The following is a 21,073-nucleotide window of genomic DNA, read 5'->3' as shown; positions in this document are numbered from 1 at the left end:
AGGAAAGGGGGGGGGAGCTATTCTCTAATTGGTATAAGGCCAGTATAACCTTAATGCCAAAATCAGACAAGATAGTCAATAAAGAAAAATGATGGTGATTTCACTCACAGACACAAAAATCCTAAATAAAATATTAGCAAACTCAAGCCAGTAGTTCATGAAAAGACAATTCACCAAGATCAATTTGGGTTTTTCCTCAGTGAAGAATACATAAGAGAATTAAGAATTTTAAAACATATAAATTGAAATTCATTACATATAACAGATTAAAAAAGAAAAACCCCAAAATATTCTTGTTTTTGTCCCATGCAGAAAGCGTGTGCCAAAATTGCAAAGACTTCCCTAACTTAATAAAAAGTATCTACAAAAGCTTAAAACAAAGATTTGTAATGGGGAAACATTCCCTTCTTAAAATCAGGAATGAGACACGTATGCCCACTATAATCACTTCTAAAGAACAACCATAATCACTTCCAATCAACACAGATGTAAAAGTATGCCAGCATATTAAGACCAGAAAAAAAAAATTTTTAAAGGGTAAATAATTGAAAGGAAAAACCAAAAGTGTCAGTATTTGCAATGATATAATTATTCACATAGAAAACTCAAAAGAATAATAGAAACTATGTTAGAAATAATAAGAGTTTATCAAGTGATGGCTAAAGTTTAATATAAAAATCCATTAAATTTCTATTTGCTAACAAAAAAGTCAGAAAATAGAACCTTAAAAAATAGCACCAGTTATAAAAACAACAAAACTACTAGAAACATCAGAATCAATAATTTAAAAGTATTAGATCTGTATGGAGAAAATTACAAAACTACATTAAAAGACATTAAAAACCTAAATAAATGGAAATACATACCATGTTCTCAGACAGGAAGGCTCAAAATCTTAAAGATTTCAATTATCCCTCAAATTGATTCAATAATTCCAAGTAATTCCCAGTTTTTCATGTCACATGACAAGTTGATTCTTAAAACAAGAACAAAGGTCCAAGAACAGCTGAGACTCAAGATCCCCTGCCCCAAATGGCAAGATTTCTGGTAGAGCTATAGGATTAATAATTATGACAGTGTGGTATAACACAGAGATAGTCAAGCAGACAAGTGGCACAGAAAGGGGAGTCAGAAACAAACCCATGCTGGTGAACAGAGGGCCAATTCCATGCATGGTATGAGGACAGCTGTAGCCGCAAGGAGGAAAAAAATGAATGTGGATCTCTGCCTTAACACTTTACACAAAAATCAATACCAGATGAATTATGAATTTAAATGTGATAGACATCATTTTAAAACTTCTAAAAAGAAACCCAGGAGAATGTCTTTATAATCCCAAGATCGGGTAAAGTTTCCAATTAGATTACATTAAAATTAAGAACTTCTGTTCACCAAAACACACCATAAGGAGTAAAAAGACAAGCCATGAATTTGAGAAGATATTTACAATGCATATAATCAACAAAGGATCAGTGTTACAAGTTTATTAGTTTTAAAAGACAACCCAAGAGAAAAATGGGTAAAAGATATGACCAGGTATTTCACAAAAGGGAAACAGTTCATAAACATATGAAAAGATGCTCAAACTCATTAACAAAGAAATGCAAATTAAAACCACAAGACACATCATTTCATACCCATTTGATTGGCAAATATTAAGAAATCTGATGATAATAAGTGTTGGAGTAAATATGGATCAACTGTAACTCTTATACACTGCTTATCAAAGTATATAAAAATTGACAAAACTGCTGGCCAAAGTACAAGGTGGTACAACCACTTCAGAAAACAGTTTGGTAAAGTTGAACATTCATACCCCATAATCCAGCAATTTGACCTCTAGCAAATAGTTTACCACAGTAGTATTCCAACCATTTTTTTACTCACAAACCACTAAAAATGTTTTAAATAATTTTCACACTAAGATGACATCTACAAGTGTTCAGCCCAAGTTTATATAATTGTAAATGATGAATTTCTTGACTTAAAGATAATCTTAGATATTATCTAAAGATAATGTAGTTTTGTGACATATCATTGGTTTAAACTGTTATAATTATTATAGCATAGGATTTATCAAAAATAACTGCATACACTGAAAATCAATCATAAAATGTTAAATTGTAATTGCAAATGCAGCTCCTGAGATGGAAGTACCTGGATTAGAAAACGCTCTAACACCAAATATATATATATACTGGATTTTAAATTATCTGTCTTCCATGGAGTTTTTCTGCTTAGGACAATGCCTTAATAATATTCCATGTGGGTAGGTAGTATGCCTTCCTTACCTAAGGTAAAAGTGCTACTAGGAAAGGTAAAGTGGAAAGTAGGACCAACAAGAGGCCTCTATCACAGGCCCCAGGCATTACCAATTTTAAGAAAGAGTACACACAGAATTTAATGATCTAGAAATTGATTCATTAATATCACTCCTGCCCAAGTACTCCCTAGAAATATCTTCATTACTCCTCTGGGGGGTCATAAACCCCCGTATGAAAATTAGAGAAATTCTTGGCAACCATGTACCAGAAGATACGTACAAGAATCTTCATAATAGCAAAACCTAGAAACAGCCAAATGTCCATCAAAGAATGCATACACTGTAATATTCCCTGTGGAATATTACACAGCAGTGAAAATTAATGACTTACATCTATTCTCAATATCAGTGACTCTTAGAAACAACATTGAGTGACATAAGCAAGTCTCAGAAAACTGTATCCACAATCCCTTTCTTTAAAAAACCCAAAGACAAAGAAACCATACAATACATTGTTGAGCAATATACATATATCTGACAAAATTATTTTTTAAAAGCAAGGAATGACACAGACAATTCAGGATAGTCACTCTGGAGATGAGCACATACAATATTGGTCATTTTGATTCTTGGATTGAGTGGTGTACTGATTGGTATTCACTGTACTGTTCTGCTTCACAACCTGCATATATGTTACATTATTTTATTTTTTTATTTTGTTACATATATTTTGATTTTATCAAATATTACATTGAAAAGGAAAAAAGATTTTTCAAAACCATTCATTATCTTTTAAAAAGTAATTAAATCACCTCAACTGCCACTAAAGAGGTACATAAAACATACCGTGGAAATTACTATCTTTACATTAACTATAGGTGCAAAATAAATTTTTACTGGAATTAATCTTACAAGAAGCATATGAGATAAAGACTGAGCTAGTTAGCTGTGAGAGATGAACCCATCTGACACAGGGCTAAAACAGAAGCCAAGGCGGCTGTAAGCAAATTTAGCTGTAAGCTAAAGTTATAAGAAAGCTGGTCAGTAAAGAGAAGGCAAAAAAGTAAAAGCCTAGTAACAAAGTATTAGCAAGGATGTGAGGAAGTGAGTGTCCTCACTCAATACCAGTGAGAGTGAAAATTAGTACAACCACTTTGTGAGCTTCTGTGATATTCAGTTATATTGAAGATGCACATATCCTACTATGCAGCAACTCTCCTGCTACGTGTATTTCTTAGAGAAACTTCCAAAAGTGTGCACAAGCAGACAAAGATATTTATTGCAGGATTGTTTTTAGAGTAAAAAACCAGAAACAACTGTGAAGTCCATCGATTGGGAAATGAATTATGGTATATTCATACAATTGGATTCTGTACCAGCAATTAAGATGAATGAACCAAAGAGAACACAATTGCCCAATTTATTTGTATATAAAACTCAAAATGTGATACTCATTTTAAAAATGCAAGTTGCAAAAAGACACATATCATTTAAAACCATTGAGATTTAAAACACATACCACCACATATTGTTCATGGATTGGGAACTGTGAACCAACTATAAAATATTAAAGGGAATGATATACACAAATCTGAACACAGTGGCTGCTACCTTAGGGAAGGAGGGGCAGGAACTCGGAGCGCCTCCAACATCTGCAATTTTATTTCTTAAAATAAAAAAGGATTTGAAGTAAATTTGGCAAAATAATTACATTTGTAAATCTGAATCATGGGTTGGTTAGATCCCCCTGTGTATTTTATATGTGAAATATTTCAGAAATTAAACAGAAAAAAAGGAAATTAGGCAAAGGTTAAGAAAATTAACAAATGAACAGAAAGACACACCAAAACACAGCCTTAGAGCGCAGAGCATGAACCTTTGAGCAAGCAGCAGCGTAGGAGGTGGCTCTTTAATCGGTTTGAAGTTTCCTTCCCTGTGTATCCTTGTAATAAATCCCATTTCCCTTAGGATAAAACGCAAATTTCTTGCAATAAAAAATGTCCTAACTAGAGCTGTAACTATGAGAAACCTGCTGCTAAGGGAGGAGTAAATATCTGTACAATATCTACCTTGAGTCTCCTCGCCAGGATGTTGGGCAGAATCAAGAGATAATTTATGAGAAGGCGATACAACACTATACGAACCGTTAAGCATTTTCAAGAACGCCCAGGCACAGCCAGAACGTATTTGCCCAGCTGGCGTGTGCGTCTATTTCGGAAGGAGTCTGCAACTGAAGGGCTTTGGGCATCTACGGCTCTTCTGGAAAAGGCACTCTGCACTGGTACCAGCCAAAATTCACCTACGCGTTGGCTCAATTTTTGGCCCTTGGCTCCCCCCTCATTCCTCCCAGAATAGGCCGGCTCGACAGGTCACACCTGACGTCGTCAACACTACGGAGCAGCTGGCCAGACCCGCCTCCGTCTCCCCTTCCCACCCGCGTCGGGGGAGGGAGGATGCTCCCGCGAGGAGGGAGGGGGGAAGCGCTGGGTTGATTTTCCCAGCCCCGGCCCCCTCCTGGGAGGGAAGCCGCCCCCGGACTCGACTGCCATTCTCACGAAAACAGGTGGCGCAGACGTTAAAACGCACAAAACAGAGAACGGGGCGCGCACGAACGTTCACGAACACTCGCGAATGAAAACGCGCACAAGGGAAATCGTACACTCGACAGGACACAGGCGCGGCACGCGCGCGGGGACACGCGAGGGCGCACACCGGGGAGGGCGATGTACCAGGATGGGGTCACGACTGCAGAAGGCGCGGACACGCGAGCGGGGGACGCGCGCCCCCCGGAGAGGGACGGTGACACAAAGGGGGGCCATCACACGGGCCAGAGGCGCCCACGCCGTCGCCAAGAACGCGAGCGACACAAAGAAGCCGGGAGTGGACACAAAGGCGCGTGCCCGCACTCCCAGACCCAGGGACCCCTCGCCTGTCAGGGGTGTCACCCTCCAGACGAGAGCGCGCGGGCAGCAGGGGGATGCGCCCACAAAGGGGCTACTCCTACCCTCACAGAGACGCCCCCAGGGGCCCAAGGAGTCTGAAGGGGCCCGTAAGACAAAAGGGACACACCCACTGGGACCGACAAAGGCGGCCACACCCCCAGCGCCCCGACCCACGCAGACACACCGGGGGCACCACAGCGAGCGACGCGGGGCGACGCGCACACACCCACACTCACCACACACCCACGGAGGGGGTGTGGAGGGCCCCTCTCCCCGGGCATCTCGGCTGCAGCGCGATAAGGTGACACATCCGGGAGCCCTGCCGCGCGCCAGATGTGCACTCACCGGGGCCCGCAGCCCCCGAGCCTCGGACGCGGGCCTCCGCCGCCGCCGCCGCCTCGGGCCCTCCACGTCAGCCAGCGGGCGGGCGGGAGCGGGCGGCGGCGCAGGCGGCAAAGCCCGTCACGTGGGATGCGCACATGCGCAGTCGTGCAGCCCCGCTCCCTTCCGCGGCGGCGAGCAGAGCGATCCGGCGGTTCCCGGTGCTCGTTCGCTCTAGGCAGGCAGGCAAGGGTCGCAGTGCGCCTGCGCCTGGGCTGGGAGGGGGGCGCCGGAGAGACCTGGCCTTTCCTTTAGCTTTCCCCTCTCTCGCCCCCGCGAAGGTTTTCCAGAAGGCGCCTGCGCGAGGGACTCGGCGGTGAAGCGGCGGAGCTGTCGGGAGGGGCCTGAGAAGCGAGGGCCTCCCCTACCCCACAACCCTTGAATAAGAAACTGAAACTACCCCGAGAGGACGGGGCCTGGTCCCGGGCACGGTGGCCCGGACCTGGGGAGGAGGCGCGCGTGCCCCGAGCCCGGCCATGCCAAGCCCTTTCCGCAGGCAGGCGAAGCCTGCAGGCTAGGAACGGCTTTCGTCCTTTCTCTACCCTCCCCTCCCCTCCCCTGCAGGGTGCGCGCGCTCTGGGTGTGCGCTTGTGTGCGCGCGCACGCGAGGTCTGGGGGGGCTCGTGCACGCGTGCTAGCGGTGTGTGTTGGAGGTGTGTGCGCAGGGAGGCGGTGTGCAGTGGCTTAGGCAAGGAAACTGCAGAAGCTGTCCCCGTAGCAAAGCGATGAGGCTACAACAGACCAGTGATGAAGGGGAGTGAGTCACTGACGATGATTGTGTTTCTTTCCCGCAGATTGTCTAAAGCCACAGGGAAAATGGTGGAAAATTCACCGTCGCCATTGCCAGAAAGAGCGATTTATGGCTTTGTTCTTTTCTTAAGCTCCCAATTTGGCTTCAGTAAGTACTTTCCTGATGGATGGCCAGGACCTCTTTTCTGGTGTTCAAGGACAAGGAAATTACAGCATTTGTTCTTAGAATGTGCACATAATGAACTGTGATTATTTCTACTTATGTCTTTTTCTAAGAAAACCTAAAGAGAACTTGTGTTTGGTATTTTAAATGCCCGACACTAGTGTAAGTAATCTCAAGAAATTATTTATACAGCACCAGACAGGATTGCAAAGTGAATGAAACCTGGTCCCTGTGGTTCAACATCTCTGTGGTCATAGTCTTCTGGACAAGACAGACAATGGAATCTACAATTAACAGTGTGAAAAGAGCCATGGGAACCCAGTAGAGCAACATGAAATCAGACTAGGAAACAGGGTTTAGCTTTCTCCTCAGCAGCGAGAAGGAAGATGTGGGAAGGTTTTGAATGAAGGGTTCAGAGTGAGTAAATTGGTGCAGGTGCAGCCTGTGGAAGGCAGGAAGCCAAGAGAATTAGGCTAGAGAAGCCATGTGCACTTTAGAGCCCTAGATCTGGCTTAGTTCCCAGAAGATCCTGTTTTCCAGATAAGGAAACTGATGCTTGCTGAGACACTGGTGTGCCCAGGGTCACACCGGAGGCTCCACATCTCTCCTCCAAAGGATATGGGAATTATAAAGGAAAACAAGAGGGAGAAAATTGGGTGCCCCCATCCAGCTTTTTGGAATTTTGTGGAAACCAGGGAGGTGAGGGAGTGGTAGTGTTTCTGAACTCTGACCGTATTGGTACAGCCAACTATGCTGTTGGCAAGGGTAGTGTAGGGAGTAAAGAAGTTGTGACTTGAGTTCAAATCCTGACTCCTCCAGGGACTAGCTGTGTCACCTGGCACCGTTTGCCCAAGCTCTTGAACCTTCAGACTCTTCATCTGTAAAAGGGTGGTGACAATGTTTATTGAATGTTTATGATGTGCAAGACAACCTTGTGAGGTAGGTATTGTTATTTCTGTCCTTTATTTTATCAATGATGATCCTGAGGCATGAGGTTTTAGGAATGTGCCAAAGGTCATACAGCCAGTAACTGATAAGAGCTGGAATTTGAACCCAGACACTGGGTCGACTTCACTGTGCTGCCTTTTAGGGCAGCTGTGTGGATTAATTAATTGATTAATTAATTAATGTAAAGCACTTAAAACAATACAAAAGATTGATAAGTATTTCTATATAGTCTTGACTTTTACATAGTGCCTGGCATAAAGTAGATGTTCAATAAATTCTCATTCATTGATTTAATTAATGTCAATTACTTCCATTTATGAATTTATATGGTGTTTCCCTGCTCTTTGTATTTCATCCATCTTAAAAGCTATCTACAAGTTACAAGCCTGTCCCATGCCATCTTTTCTCTCTACCATCCAGTCACACCAAATCCCTCACCAGATCCCTCACACTCTCCCTGTGGATCATGGCAGCGAACACCATTTTCTCGTATTTCCTTCCTTCCTCATCTGCAGCCCCCAGACATACATATTTTTGATCTGGCTAATCCCCTACTGATTATTTAGGGTGCAGTTTAGTCACTTCCTCCAGGAAATCTTTTCTGACCATTAACATCACCTCCATCAGTGCCAGTGTGGGCTAAGAGCCTTCTTACGTGCTCCTGTATCACCTTTTATTACACATTCACGCTTATCACAGTGTAATGAAAATGTCCATTTACTCGTCTCTATTCCCCTCCCCTAGATTTTAAGCTTGGGAAGGCCAGAGACCATGCCTTTTGGGTTCACTGCTGTTTCTTATGCTTCTGATGTAGAATATGAATCCTACAACATCATCAACAGAGATAGTTTGAAATTTGTCTCTGCCCTTTATGTCGGGCAGAGGATGTAACATTTCTAAGACTTTATTTCATTTCATTTACTCCTCTATAAAAATAGCATACATATCATAGGATTGTTTTAAGGATTAAATTAAATAATGCATGTGAAATGCTTTGAAGTGTGGGGAGCCCACAGTGAGTGCTTGGATGTTAGCTGTTATTTTTACAAGTTAACAATAAAGCATTCCACAAAGACTGAGCTTGAGGGAAATAAGATAGTATTCTGGGAGATGAGGCAGAAGCCCATCATGAGGTAGATCAGAACAAGGGTAGATAGATTCACCTTTAAGCAACCGGTATCTATAGTCATTTCAGCCCTGTGGTAATGAAGTATTGAACAGCCATTATACAGAGGGAAAATTGCTAGGTGCTGTAAGGATCACAACAATTGCTAAGACATGATTTCTGCCCTTAAATTGCTTCAAATGCAGTGTGAGAGTTAAGACATGTTTTTAAAAAAGGGAGTAATGGGGAAGTGGAGTTGTTTAATGGGCATAGAGTTTTAGATTTGCAGGATGCTAAAGTTCTAGAGATCTGTTTCATAGCAATGCAAATATACTACTTTTTTAAAGATTTTATTTATTTATTTGACAGAGAGAGAGCAAGAGAGGGAACACAGCAGGGGGAGTGGGAGAGGGAGAAGCAGACTCCCCGCCGAGCAGGGAACCCGATGTGGGGCTTGATCCCAGGACCCTGGGATCATTACCTGAGCCAAAGGCAGATGCTTAACGACTGAGCCACCCAGGCGCCCCTCAAATATACTACTCTAAGTTAAGTGTCATAAATACTATAAGAATGATAGAAATAAGGAGCTAGGAAACTGAAAGAAAAGAGAACTCATTTCTGAGGTAATCGGGGAATCTCAAAAGAGCTTTTTGGTTTTTGCTGTTGTTTAAAGATTTATTTATTTTAGAGAGGGAGCAAGAAAGTACACATGAGGAGGAGGGCCAGAGGGAGAGAGAGAATCTTAAGTAGACTCTGGTGGTGAGCACAGAACCTAATGGGGGCTCCGTCCCACAGCCCTGAGATCATGACCTAAGCCTCGATCGAGAATTGGACCCTTAACTGACTGAGGCAACAGGCGCCCCACGAGCTTATTGTTTTATCTAAACCTTGTTAAATTAGATGCATGCCTTATTGACTTCGCTTTTTCTCTTGTTTCTGTTCCTCTCTGCAGTACTGTATCTTGTGTGGGCATTTATTCCTGAATCTTGGCTCCATTCCTTAGGATTAACCTACTGGCCTCAAAAGTAAGTTTAATGTTTTTCTTAAATAAAAATGTGTGAATACTATTTTGAAGGATCACGGTTTTTCTTTAAGACTGCCCAAATTGTAAATACTTATCCTTTTAAGATCCATAAATAGCCATATAGAAATTTAAAGCTTTTCAGAGGTCATTACTGCTACATCTCTAATTCAGGATAGCAGAGGGAACATACATTCCATTTCCTCCCAACATCTGGGTAAGGTAACACTATACAAGAAAAATGTTTAAGGTATAAACCCACAGGAACACATAATGGGAGAGCAGATAATCATCAAAAGAATTCAAGGTGGGGCACCTGGGTGGCTCAGTCATTTGAGCGGCTGCCTTCGGCTCAGGTCATGATGATCTCAGGGTCCTGGGATCGAGCCCCGCATCAGGCTCTCTGCTCGGGGGGAGCCTGCTTCCCCCTCTCTCTCTGCCTGCCTCTCTGTCTACTTGTGATTTCTCTCTCTGCCAAATAAATAAAATCTTTTTTTTTTTTTAAAGTGTTCAAGGAAATGATTGCAGACAGGGGAGAGATAACTTAGTTTCTACTTTTTCCGGGGTGCTGTGGTAGGGAATGATGCAGGATTGCAGCTTTTTACAACGCAGAGTACTAACCACAATACGATCGCGGCCAAGATTGCAGCTTTTCATTACAAGCCTTGTAGAATGATTTCACTGTCTTGTAAATATATGTATTATTTTTAATTTAAAAAAATCAGATTTAAAAAGCATGTTAACTCGGTGATGGTCTCTTGAGAACGATGACTCTTCGGGCAGTTTATTATTTTCTTTAATATTTTCTTCTACAGATACTGGGCAGTTGCATTGCCTGTCTACCTCCTCATTACTATAGTAATTGGTTACGTACTCTTATTTGGAATAAACATGATGAGTACCTCTCCACTCAACTCCATTCATACAATCACAGGTAAATGTCTATCAAAGGGAAGTGCTGGCAGTGTGGGGGAGGGGGGGCTGGAGAGCAAGGTATTAGCAGTTTTATCGAGAAAAGCAACCAAGAATAGGCTATAGTAGGTGACACATAGCAGCACAAGAAAAAGAATGTAGGAGAAATAAATACAAAGTTATACCAGAGGAAATGTTTATGTGGCAGAAACCAATTCTGATGAATATGCTACTTATAGCACCAGTCAGCAGGTGTATTTTTCCATAAAGATCACAAGTATATAATATGTTCCTTAGCAACTGTGCCCAAGAAAAACATATTTTATCCTAAACGGGCAGTGTTGATCAAAGAATGGCAGGTAGGTCCACGCAGACCTTGTCTGATAGAGGGATTTGAGAATACGCATGCTCCTCAGGATCCTTGTACACACCTGACCCCAGTTATGTAGATGGAAGAGCCACAGTATGTCTTTGTAGCTTTTTTTTAATTCCTCTAAGTCTAAAGAATAAAGTAAATTAAATTCCTGACCATGCTTAGATTCTAGGAAATGAAGGGGTTTTGGGAGGAAATGAAGTGTTTTTTAAGTTGCTTGGTCTGATTTTTTTTTTTTAATTTTCAAAACCTTTTTTTATGAGCCTATACAATGTACTTTGAAAACCAGTTCTAGTATTTTTATATTGCTTTCCGATAAAATACTATATTCCCTGTCGTCTTGCCTAAAATTCCAGCAAATAGACGACTTGTGCAAAGAGGGGACCTTGTTAAGTTTGCATGGATGATTGTACCAAATGATTTAACCGTTTGGCGGTGTTGGGTTAAATATATTTTCTAAGCCTGGGTGTAATTCTGTCCCTATGAGAAATGTGCAGGTGGAACTTTAACCATTATTGTACAGTTGAATGAAATGTTCATTTTTTATCCTAGTTAAAGATGCAGAAAGTACTTTGCTGATTTTTATTCTATTTGGAACATTTCTTCAAAAGAGAGAATTTAAGTAATCTTTTAATTATATTAAACATGATATTTGTCATTATGCAGATATTAGCCTAGCAAAGTATTCAGTGCATTTCTGTAAACTACAAAAATGGTAGAAGAAACTGCTTGGGTAAGCAGAGCTTTTTGTCCTCTTCCAACAGATAACTATGCTAAAAATCAGCAGGAGAAGAAATACCAAGAAGAGGCCATCCCAGCATTAAGAGATATTCCTATTAGTGAAGTAAACCAAATGTTCTTCCTTGCAACCAAAGAACCGTATGCCAAAAAGTAAATTGCATGTAGACTAACACCAAGCATTTACTCTTAAGTTTTTGATGTAATAATTTTGACCATAATTATTTTGACTTTCTCTCATACCCAGTATTGAAGTGTTAAAAAAAATTTGTTGTTTCTTAGATTAAGTTCTATTAATATTATAAATATAAATATTATAAATGTTCTTGAATGAACATTTCTTGAATGTTCTTGAATGAACAGAATAAATAAAATACTGCATTACTCTATAGCAGACTTCTTAAGAATTAAGTATTAGTAAAAGCAAGAAGTACCTCCAGAGAAGCATTCATGTTGTGATTTTTAAATGGCAATTATGTCCTTCCCGCTGTTTTTTCAAGGCCCAGAATTCAAACTCTTAGATTTGGGAGAGGAGTATGTTTAGCTTGTGTGTTCTTGCATCATATTTGTGTCTAAGACAGAAACATTTGTTGAATATTATTTCCGAGGTATTTTTCTGGATGTAGCAAGGATAAGATTCCTTCTGAAAGAGCTTGCATTTCAGGGGCAGATTGAGACAGACTAAGCAAATAAATCAGTATTATTTAATGAGTGCTATGCAGAGAATCAAGATAGTATAATGTTCTAGAAAGTAAAGGGATGACTACTTAGGCTTGGGTGGTCAGGGAAGGCTGTTGAGAGAGAGGCAGTTGAGGTTGAAATTTAATTAGCAAAAGCAAGAGCCTATGAGAAGGATTGGAGATGGGAGAGATTGCAGGTATGAAGCAGCCAGGGGCAGAGGCCTCCAGGTGGGAAGGAGCTCAGTGTGTCCTGAGGACGGAAGGCCAGCAGGGGCCTCGGGTACACTGCCCAAGGTGGAGAGGCCCAGCCCCACCGCACTACCACACAGGGCTTTGTAGGTGAACATAGGAAGTCTAGACTCAAGTGTCAGTGAGGTGAGTTGGAGGCCCTTTCGCTTCTGAGCTATAGGGAGGCTTTAAGGAAAGGCATGACCTGGCCCCATGGATGTCTTGAGAAAGTTGCTCAGGCTGGTGGATAGAGGATGGATTCAGGAGGGAGAGTTGGGGTGGGGCAGGAGTTTGGAAGTAAGGGGCCCGCTCCAGCACAGTGGCGACAGTGGGGCTGGGGACAAGCGGGTCACTCGGCAGCCTGTGTCGGAGACACAGGTGACGGACAGGGTGTGTGGATCTGATTGTGTGGAGTGGGTCACTGCTGGGAGAAGTTGTGATCGAGGGTCTTCCTGGGGTCTCTGGCTCAGTGAGCTGAGTAGATGGTTATGCCTTTTAATGAACCAGACAGTATTTGGGGAAAGTGTAGTTGAAGGGATTGGAGGATACAGTCTATGAATTAGTTTGAGTGACTCCTTGTTAATACGTGGTTGTGTCTGTGTGATATTGAGAAGCTGAGATAGAATTAAGTTTTAAAAATAAACCAAATGTAACTTAGCAGGGCTGTACTCACAGTTGGCCAGTGGGACCAAATCTCAGCTCCTCGAGCATCCGAGGCCTTCTAACTTTTGACACCCTAAATCTCTGCACAGGAGCAGAGCCACACATTTTCGTGCAGATTTGACTATACCTCCTGTAAAGAGAAAAAAAAAACTATTAATTTTAAATAGTTGAGAAAACTAGGACTTCCATTTCAATAACCACATCCCTGCATTGTAAGCATTAAGACAGGTGATGCGAGTCTATTTCTAGTCTGTCATTTGTCCCAGCTCCTGTATTTCTGTGGTAGGAGCATGTCCCCACACTTCAGAGCGGTTTGAGAGGACCAGTTGGCTCCATCCAGGAGAAGGGTAAATAAACAATAAAATATCTGTTTTTACAGTTGAAAACCCCACAGCCATGCAACAAGAACTAATTACTGCTCTACCTACAACATGAATGAATATCACACACACATGTTGGGGGAAAAGACAGACATAGAAGAATATATAGTGTATTATTCCATTTATATGAAACTCAAAATCAGGAAAAACAAACCTTTGGTGATAAATATACAATAGCAATATTAACCAGGAGAGGCATGAGGGAACCCACTGGGAGCTTAAAGGTCTGGGTTGCAGTTACGTGGCTGTAACAGAAGCATAGCCTTAATATCACTTAACTTGTGCTTCTTAAAAGTGAATCATAGCTGACATACCGTATTATATGAATTTCAGGTGTACAAGGGAGCAGTTCGATACTTTTATGCATTACAAAATGCTCACCCCAATAGGGTTAGTTACCGTCTGTCACCATATACATTCGCTACAGTGTCATTGACTATATCCCCTATGCTGTACACTACATCCCTGTGGCTTATTTTATAAGAATTTTGTGCCTCTTAATTCCCTTTAGCTGTCCCACCCATCCTCCCACCCAAGATCTGTGCCCTTGATGTAACTTACACATCAGTAAAAAGGTAAAGAACAGTGCCTATGCCCCATCCCCAGAAATTTTCTTTTAATATTTTATTTATTTATTTGTCAGAGAGTGAGTGGGCAAGCACAAGCAGGGGGAGCAGCAGGGAGAGAGAGAAGCAAACTCCCCACTGAGCAGGGACCCTGATGCGGGACTCGATTCCAGGACGCTGGGATCATGACCTGAGCTGAAAGCAGACACTCAACCTACTGAGCCACCCAGGTGTCCCACTATCCCCAGAAATTTTAATTCATTGGTCTGGAGTGGGGCCCAAGGAGGGATAGCTTTTACTGACTCCCGGACACTTAACAGGCAGCCAGGATTGAGAACTGCCTGCCTTAATCTGTTGGATTTAACAACCTGTGGTCAGCCGGGAGACTGGCTGTTTCTTTGGAAGAATGGATAGTTGCCAGAGCGGTCCTTTCACCTTTGTGGCACTCCTTCCCGGATCAGCATCATCCCTTTGTATTTCCTTCTGGCCAGTGATAGGCCTAAAAAGGTTTTGAAATGGGTCAGAAAAGGCCCTTAATTAACTCCAGTACCCCACTTCACCTCTGGCCTCCTAGTAATTTCTCATTCTGTTTCCCCAAGCACATCGTTCTTATAGCTCGTTAGAGATTGTCTGTGTTTCTCAGATCGTGGGCTGCAGTTGTTTCCAGGGTTCTGGTCAGTTTAGTGGAGCAATTCTCACCATTTTTTAAAATTCTCAGGACCCCCTTAACACTCATAGTGTTCCCAAAGAGCATTCATATATGTGGATTATATTTCGAAATTAGAAGAGGAATTTTAAAAACATTTGTTTATAAATACTAAACTCATTACATTTTGATATATTTAAATAGCATTTTATGACAAATAACTATATTTTCTAAAACAAATTTAGCAAGACCCGTAGAATTGTTTTGCATTTTTGCAAAACTCTTCAAAAGTCTAGATTACTGGAAGACAGCTGGGTTCTCCTGTCTGCTTCTGTGTTCAACCCATGCCAGTACCACACGCCACAATGCCTCTGGAAAACCACTGCACACTTGTGAGAATGAGAGCGGAAGAGAGAAATAGCATCTTAGTAGTTTTGTAAAATTGGTTTTGACCTCACAGACCCCCTGAAACAGGGTCTCCAGGCCACACTTTGAGAACCACTGCTTAGTGGGCCTCAGCTAGAGAGAGAGTGTGTGTGTGTGTGTGTGTGTGTGTGTGTGTGTCTGTGGGCGCACTTGTGAGAGGGAATTAGCATAGGATACAGCACTGCACTTGATAAGGATAAACCCATGATTGAACACCTCTTGTGGCCATGGCAGATCCTTCCCGTTCCACCCCTGACTCCAGCCACTGATGCCGTCGTGATCAGGTCCACACAGGGGCCACTCAGCAGTGCACCCTGGAGAGAGAGGACGTCAACACCCAAAGGACACCGTGGAGCTCACTGTGGGGCAGGCATCCATCCCCCAACAGAGCGGTTGTGAGCTGAATTTATTCAGCATCGGAGGAGGTCTCGGGAGACTGAGCTGCAGTCGCCATGGCAACGGTGCCCTCGGTAACGCAGGCCTGCGTAGGCTCTTCTCAGTTTTGCTCCCTTGCTGCCCACGCCTTCCTAATGTCACTTTCCAAATAAACTGCCTACACACAAGTCTTTGTCGCAGGCTTTGCTTTCATGGGAACCCCAGCTGAGAGGTTTTTATTTTGTAAAAACTGTGCTTCAGTTAAAGGGCCAGAATCTGTAATGCATTTCCCTGCTGCGTGTTCCAATTCAAGAAAAATGTTTGAAGGACACTGCGTTTTACAGTAAGCCCAAATAATAGCATAAAATACCCCCAAAATGTCAGTAGTATAAAGTTAACCATTTTCACAAAACCCCCTCCAGTAATTAGATTCTCAACAAGAATTTCATGACGAAAGTCCAAATATGAAATCACCTAAATCAAATCCCAAATTCTTCCCTCCCTAATTTTTTTTTATTTTTAATAAACATTTATAAATTTGGGGGCACCTGGGTGGCTCAGTGGGATAAGGCTCTGCCTTCAGCTTAGGTCATGATCCCGGGGTCCTGGGATCAAGCCCCACATCGGGCTCTCTGCTCAGCGGGAAGCCTGTTTCCCCCTCTTTTCTCTCTGCCTGCCTCTCTGCCTACTTGTGATGTCTGTCTGTCAAATAAATAAAATCTTTAAAAAAAATTTATAAATTGTATTTATTTATTTGAGAGAGAGAGAGTGAAAGAGCACAAGCAGGGCGAGCAGCCGGCGGAGGGAGAGGGAGAAGCCGGCTCCCTGCTGACCAAGGAGCCTGATACGGGGCTCCATCCTGGGACCCTGGGATCATGATCTGAGCCGAAGACAGACGGTTAACCATCTGAGCAACCCAGGTGCCCAACCCTCCCTAATTTCCTACCTTCACTGTTTGAGCAGGATCTCAATCAGGAGCCTGGGTTTTCTCCAGAAGCTGATGTCTAGAGTCTTGTGAGAAGAGGTATACTCCTTAGGCAAACCGATCCAACCCCAAGTTTCTTCTGTGTCCCACTTTTTCAAGGAGTCAGTGGTACAACCAATATATTACCAGCCGCAGGCCCACAGAACTTAGAAAACCCAAATAAATCCAGTGCCACCGCAGTTGTCCCAGACCCGGTGCATTGGACAATACAGATTCCCCCCACCTAGCCCGGCACTGTGGTAGAGACTGGATAGGCTATGGGGAAGGGGAGGCAGGACAGAAGGGGTTCTTGATTTGTCTTCCCAAGGCTGTGGTTGTTGTCAAGTTCTCCTCACTCAGTGTAAAACTCAGTTGGGTTAACTGTGGTACTATATACTACTTCGGAATGGGCAGAAATGGACTTAGCCTAAGGAGCGCCTGGGTGGCTCAGTCGGTTAAGCGTCTGACTCTTGATTTCGGTTCAGGTCATGATCTCATGGGTCATGAGATAGAGTCCTGCGATGGACTCCACTGGGTGCTCGCTCACTCTCTCTCTCTCAAAAGAAACTTACTTCTCCCACCTTTTCAAATTGGTCTAGACACAACCAAAGTTCATTCCTCAAAAAACAGCACTTTGAGATAGCCGCTAAATCAAAACGGAACCACACAGACAGAGGCAGCAAATGTCTCAGTGGTCACCTGCGGACTTAGGACCAAGGACCAAATGTTGTCTCCCCCTCCATCCCTCAGCACCACATAACACCCAACGTGCCAGAAAAACAATGGAAATTTCAGGAACCCAAGGAGCCACAGAGTTCAAAATGATGGTGTTCTAGAAAATAAGTCATTCTTGAACGGATGCATTTTTGGACCAGAATTATGTATTTCACACTGTCTAGGAGAAAAACTCTCTTTCTCCAATAATTCAATATCTGTCTCAGGCTATTTCTGCAAATCCAGTGTTCTAGCTCTGCTTGGGTAGGTCACGGTCACAGAGGGCCATATGACCAGGGCTGGACGACGCCAGCCAGAGCCTCCCTGTGACTCAAATGTCACACTCCAGTCGTGCCATAGTTGGCCAGGCCAGCCCGCTATTTACATGGCTCCTGCGTATTAGAAGCCGCTGTGAGTCAGCCTGCCCCAGCTGCTGTGGCTACTTCAAGAGGCCCCCTCCTGCCCTCTGACACTGGTTTCCAGGACCCCTTCTTTGGACTGTTCTCAGTGAACCATGGGTGGGCATGCTCTGGGGTGAGCACAGCCACTCCTCGCCGCTATTCTGTGAAGGACGAGCACCAGACAGGAATTAAAATACAGTGTCCACTTTATTACTGGTAGGGCCACATGTTTGTGCTGCATAAAAATGAAGCTGAAACCACGCTTTCTTCCTTATATCTGATAATGCAGAGGGCTGGGCCTGCAGATCGAGACTTGGCGTGGCCATCATCACGCACTAGAGAGCGTGGTGGGCTGCCACCTACCTGGGCGGTCCTGGCAGATAGCAGATGACCCATGGGTTATCATTTCTCACCCGCCGGATAAGTCACACCCTACCCGTGGATGTGAAGGAGTGTGGGATAGAGTGCAGGAGTGTAGTCCCTAGTCCTTCCCTGAGAAGGCAGAACTGTTCTAGTCACTGAGGCAGAAATACGAGGAGAAAGACCATGGTTTCCCAACACTGGCCACTTAGGTCGTCTCCTGTTTTTTCCTGTGATAAACAAACAACAGAAATCTTTGTGGATAAGATTGTGAAGTTGTGTCCTTGGGCTAGGTTCCTGACACTGGGATTGTACAGGATCAAAGGGCTTGAACATGGTTAAGACCCTTAATATATAATGTCAGACTGATCTTCAAAGAGGTCGTATCTATTAACACACTCCCAACAGTTCCCTAACATTGTACTGGTGTGATGGTTAATTTTGTGTGTCAGCTTGACCAGGCTAAGGGATGCCCAGACAACTGGTAAAACATTATTTCTGAATGTGTCTGTGAGGGTGTTTCCAGAAGAGATTGGCATTTGAATCAGACTAGGTAGAGAAGATCTGCCCTCTCCAGTGTGGGTGGGCATCCAATCCTTTGACAGCCTGGAATAGAACAAAAATGTGGAGGAAAGGTGAATGCCCTCTTCTTGCTCTGGGGCATGGTCTTCTGTCCTTGGACATCAAAGCTCCTGGTTCTCAGGCCTTCAGATTTGGACTCAATTACACAACCGGCTTTCCTGGTTCTCCAGCTTACGATGGATGGCAGATGGTGGCATATCCCAGGCCCCATAATCAGAAAAGCCAACTCCCATGATAAATCTCCTCTTCCGTATGTGTGTTCTGTTTCTCTGGAGAGCCGTGACTAACAGAGTTGGGTATGAAGTGGTCCTCACTTCTGTAGTGTATGAAACGTCACCATGTTCCACTTTCCAAATCTTACTAAACATGTTGTGATTTCCCGTTGACAGGAATTTCAGAATCCTTCACTGGTGGAGAGGAGGGCTTCCTCACCCTCCCTTGGGCCATGTATGCTTCTGCTAGCCAAGAACAGGAGAGGCAGCCCTGGCGTTTAACCCATCATGCTTGTTGTCTCTGCCATTGTGCCTTTTCCAGACCCGTTGCCCCACCTCCTCCCTTGCCCTGCTCAGAGACTCCCTCTAGCTCGTGAGACTTATGCTCAGTGCTCCACAGACCACCTGCCGACCCCCCACTCAAGGCCCCCCTCTCTGGGTGCTGCACATGAACTCCCAGACCTCTGCCCTCTGTCTCTCTGTTGCTCTCTCGGGACACGCAGACATCAGTGCTGGGGTGGGCACCGACCCTGAGGCAGGGGCTTCTGGCTTCTCTAGTGATCCATCTCCCAGCCTCCTCTGAAGTGGTTCCCCACTTTCAGTGAGGTATGCGGTGACCTGGAATAAAGCTCTTGCTCCCTCGCAGCAAGACAATGCGACCTCAGTTTCTTCTGGGCAATACATTGGTCAGAAGGGGGAGGAGGGACACTTCTGTAAAGTGTCTTTTAAGGAAGGATCATGCCCTGCTTCAGCCCTCCTTATTTCTGCTGCCTGGGGTGTGGGTTTAATGACCAGAAGTCCAGGTGTCCCTTAGACCATGCAGTGACCTTGGGAATAGAAGTCACATAACAGCAGAGCAAAAGGATTGAAAGATGGGGCTTCTTGATGGCTCAGTTGGTTAAGTGAGCCTGATGGGGCCCCTTGGTGGCTCAGTCGGTTAAGTGTCTGCCTTCAGCTCAGGTCATGGGCTTGGGGTCCTGGGATTGAGCCCCATTCCAGCTCTCTGCTTGGCGGGGAGCCTGCTTCTCCGTTTCACTCTCCCTCTATGCTCTCTTCTCTATCAAAAGAAAGAAAGAGGGGGGGGGGGAAGGAAGGAAGGAAGAAAGAAAGAAAAGGAAAGGAGAAGAAAAGAAAGAAAAAAAAAAAAAGAGCCCAAATCCTGACATTGTACCAGCCCTGGATGGCTTACCTCCAGACTTGGACAGAGAACTGTCTTTCTATCTTGTCACTGTAAGTTTGGGCTTGTCCAATCACAGCCAGACCTAAAACAAACATTATGGTTCCCGTCAGTGTTCAGGCACAAAGCCATCGTCTTTGCCCTGCTGATTTCCAGAATAGCCTTGGGTGTCTATTTTCAACATTGAAGTGGCCAAGAGCTACCTGGGAAGCTGTTAAAATACAGGTTCCCAGATCGAGTAAATCTGGAAGGCGCTGGAATCTGCTTTTAACAGACCTCCTTGAAGAGTCTGCCGGAAATAGGCCACGGACCACATGTTGACAGCAGGCCTTGGAAACCACAAGCCCAGGCAGTCTCCTTGATCTGCATAGAAAGTTCCTCTCCCTGTTCTTCCTCCAGACACACAGGCACGTAGCACTTTGAAAGAAACCTGGACCCTCTGCTGGTCTGTCCTTGCTCATGTGGGAAGGGAAGACACTGTATGTTTTTGTTGTTTTTCTATGGCAGCGAAAAATGAGCAAGCTGCCACGATATGGATCCCTAAACCCCCTTGTCCCACTTTTGCTAATATAGTAAGTAAAGGAACGGCATGCAGTTTTAAGCTGCACGTTTGAATACCAATATGGTGCAATATTTTATGCAAACTGAATAAACATACATTAAAATGCCCAACTTCCAAGAAGCACAGCAAAAAGATGAGGGCTTTGGCATCAGTGAGTCCTGAGTCCGAATCCCAGCTCTGCCCCTTCCTGCCAGCGTGACCTTGGGCAGTTTACTTGACCACTCTGACCTTCAGTTCCTTCATCCGTCAAACAACACTCAATATATAGGATGCAGAGAAACAGGTTTGGCCCAGTAGGCCCTTAGGTTATGGTCATCATCAGTATATCCCACACTTTTCCTCATGGGGACAGCTGCCTCGAACACGTGCTGCTTTTCCACCGAGTCCTGTTACCGCTGTGTTTGTTTCCTGGGGCCGCCATAACAGACCGCCTCAAACACAGCGGCATAAACCAACTGAAATGTATCCTCTCGCTGTTCTGCAGGTCTTCCTGGGCCCAAATCAAGGGGTCGGCGGGGCTGAGCTCCCTCCTGAGGCTCTG

The 21,073-nt window shown here is 44.0% G+C and overlaps 2 protein-coding genes across 10 annotated transcripts in view; one reads left to right on the top strand and one right to left on the bottom strand.

The window, feature by feature from the left end:
- Nucleotides 1-5,508, bottom strand: part of LOC111155775 (tetratricopeptide repeat domain 3) — a 123,632-nt gene extending 118,124 nt beyond the window's left edge. For 3 of the 5 annotated variants that reach the window (XM_022516165.1, XM_022516166.1, XM_022516167.1), the window contains exon 1: nt 5,442-5,490. Coding sequence is in view for 1 of the 5 variants with exons in the window: in XM_022516164.1 (XP_022371872.1) it covers nt 5,422-5,486 (65 nt within the window). In the remaining 4 variants the exon portion in view is untranslated. Of the gene's footprint in view, nt 1-5,421 lie in introns of all 5 variants that reach the window. The other 2 variants (XM_022516164.1, XM_022516169.1) reach the window with 2 other exon arrangements.
- A 200-nt stretch (nt 5,509-5,708) lies between these two features.
- On the top strand, nt 5,709-15,751 carry LOC111155776 (phosphatidylinositol glycan anchor biosynthesis class P). 5 transcript variants are annotated; one of them, XM_022516171.1, is made up of 6 exons: nt 5,709-5,772; nt 6,381-6,484; nt 9,505-9,577; nt 10,389-10,507; nt 11,623-11,749; nt 15,420-15,751. In XM_022516171.1, the coding sequence occupies exons 2-6, from the start codon at nt 6,403-6,405 to the stop codon at nt 15,439-15,441; spliced, it is 423 nt and encodes a 140-aa protein (XP_022371879.1). In that variant the 5' UTR covers nt 5,709-5,772; nt 6,381-6,402; the 3' UTR covers nt 15,442-15,751. The 5 variants fall into 5 exon arrangements, with proteins under 5 accessions (XP_022371879.1, XP_022371880.1, XP_022371882.1 ...); XM_022516172.1 differs by having other exon boundaries at nt 5,713-5,768; XM_022516174.1 differs by lacking the exons at nt 5,709-5,772; nt 15,420-15,751 and adding an exon at nt 5,946-6,239 and having other exon boundaries at nt 11,623-11,894.
- Nucleotides 15,752-21,073: the final 5,322 nt, after the last annotated feature.

This window comes from Enhydra lutris, unplaced genomic scaffold, assembly GCF_002288905.1.
Source record: "Enhydra lutris kenyoni isolate GAN:26980312 unplaced genomic scaffold, ASM228890v2 scaffoldscaffold43, whole genome shotgun sequence".
NCBI classification, from domain to species: Eukaryota; Metazoa; Chordata; class Mammalia; order Carnivora; family Mustelidae; genus Enhydra; species Enhydra lutris.
The sequence above is the reverse complement of the archived record's forward strand: the minus strand, read 5'-3'. Positions and strand labels throughout refer to the sequence as shown.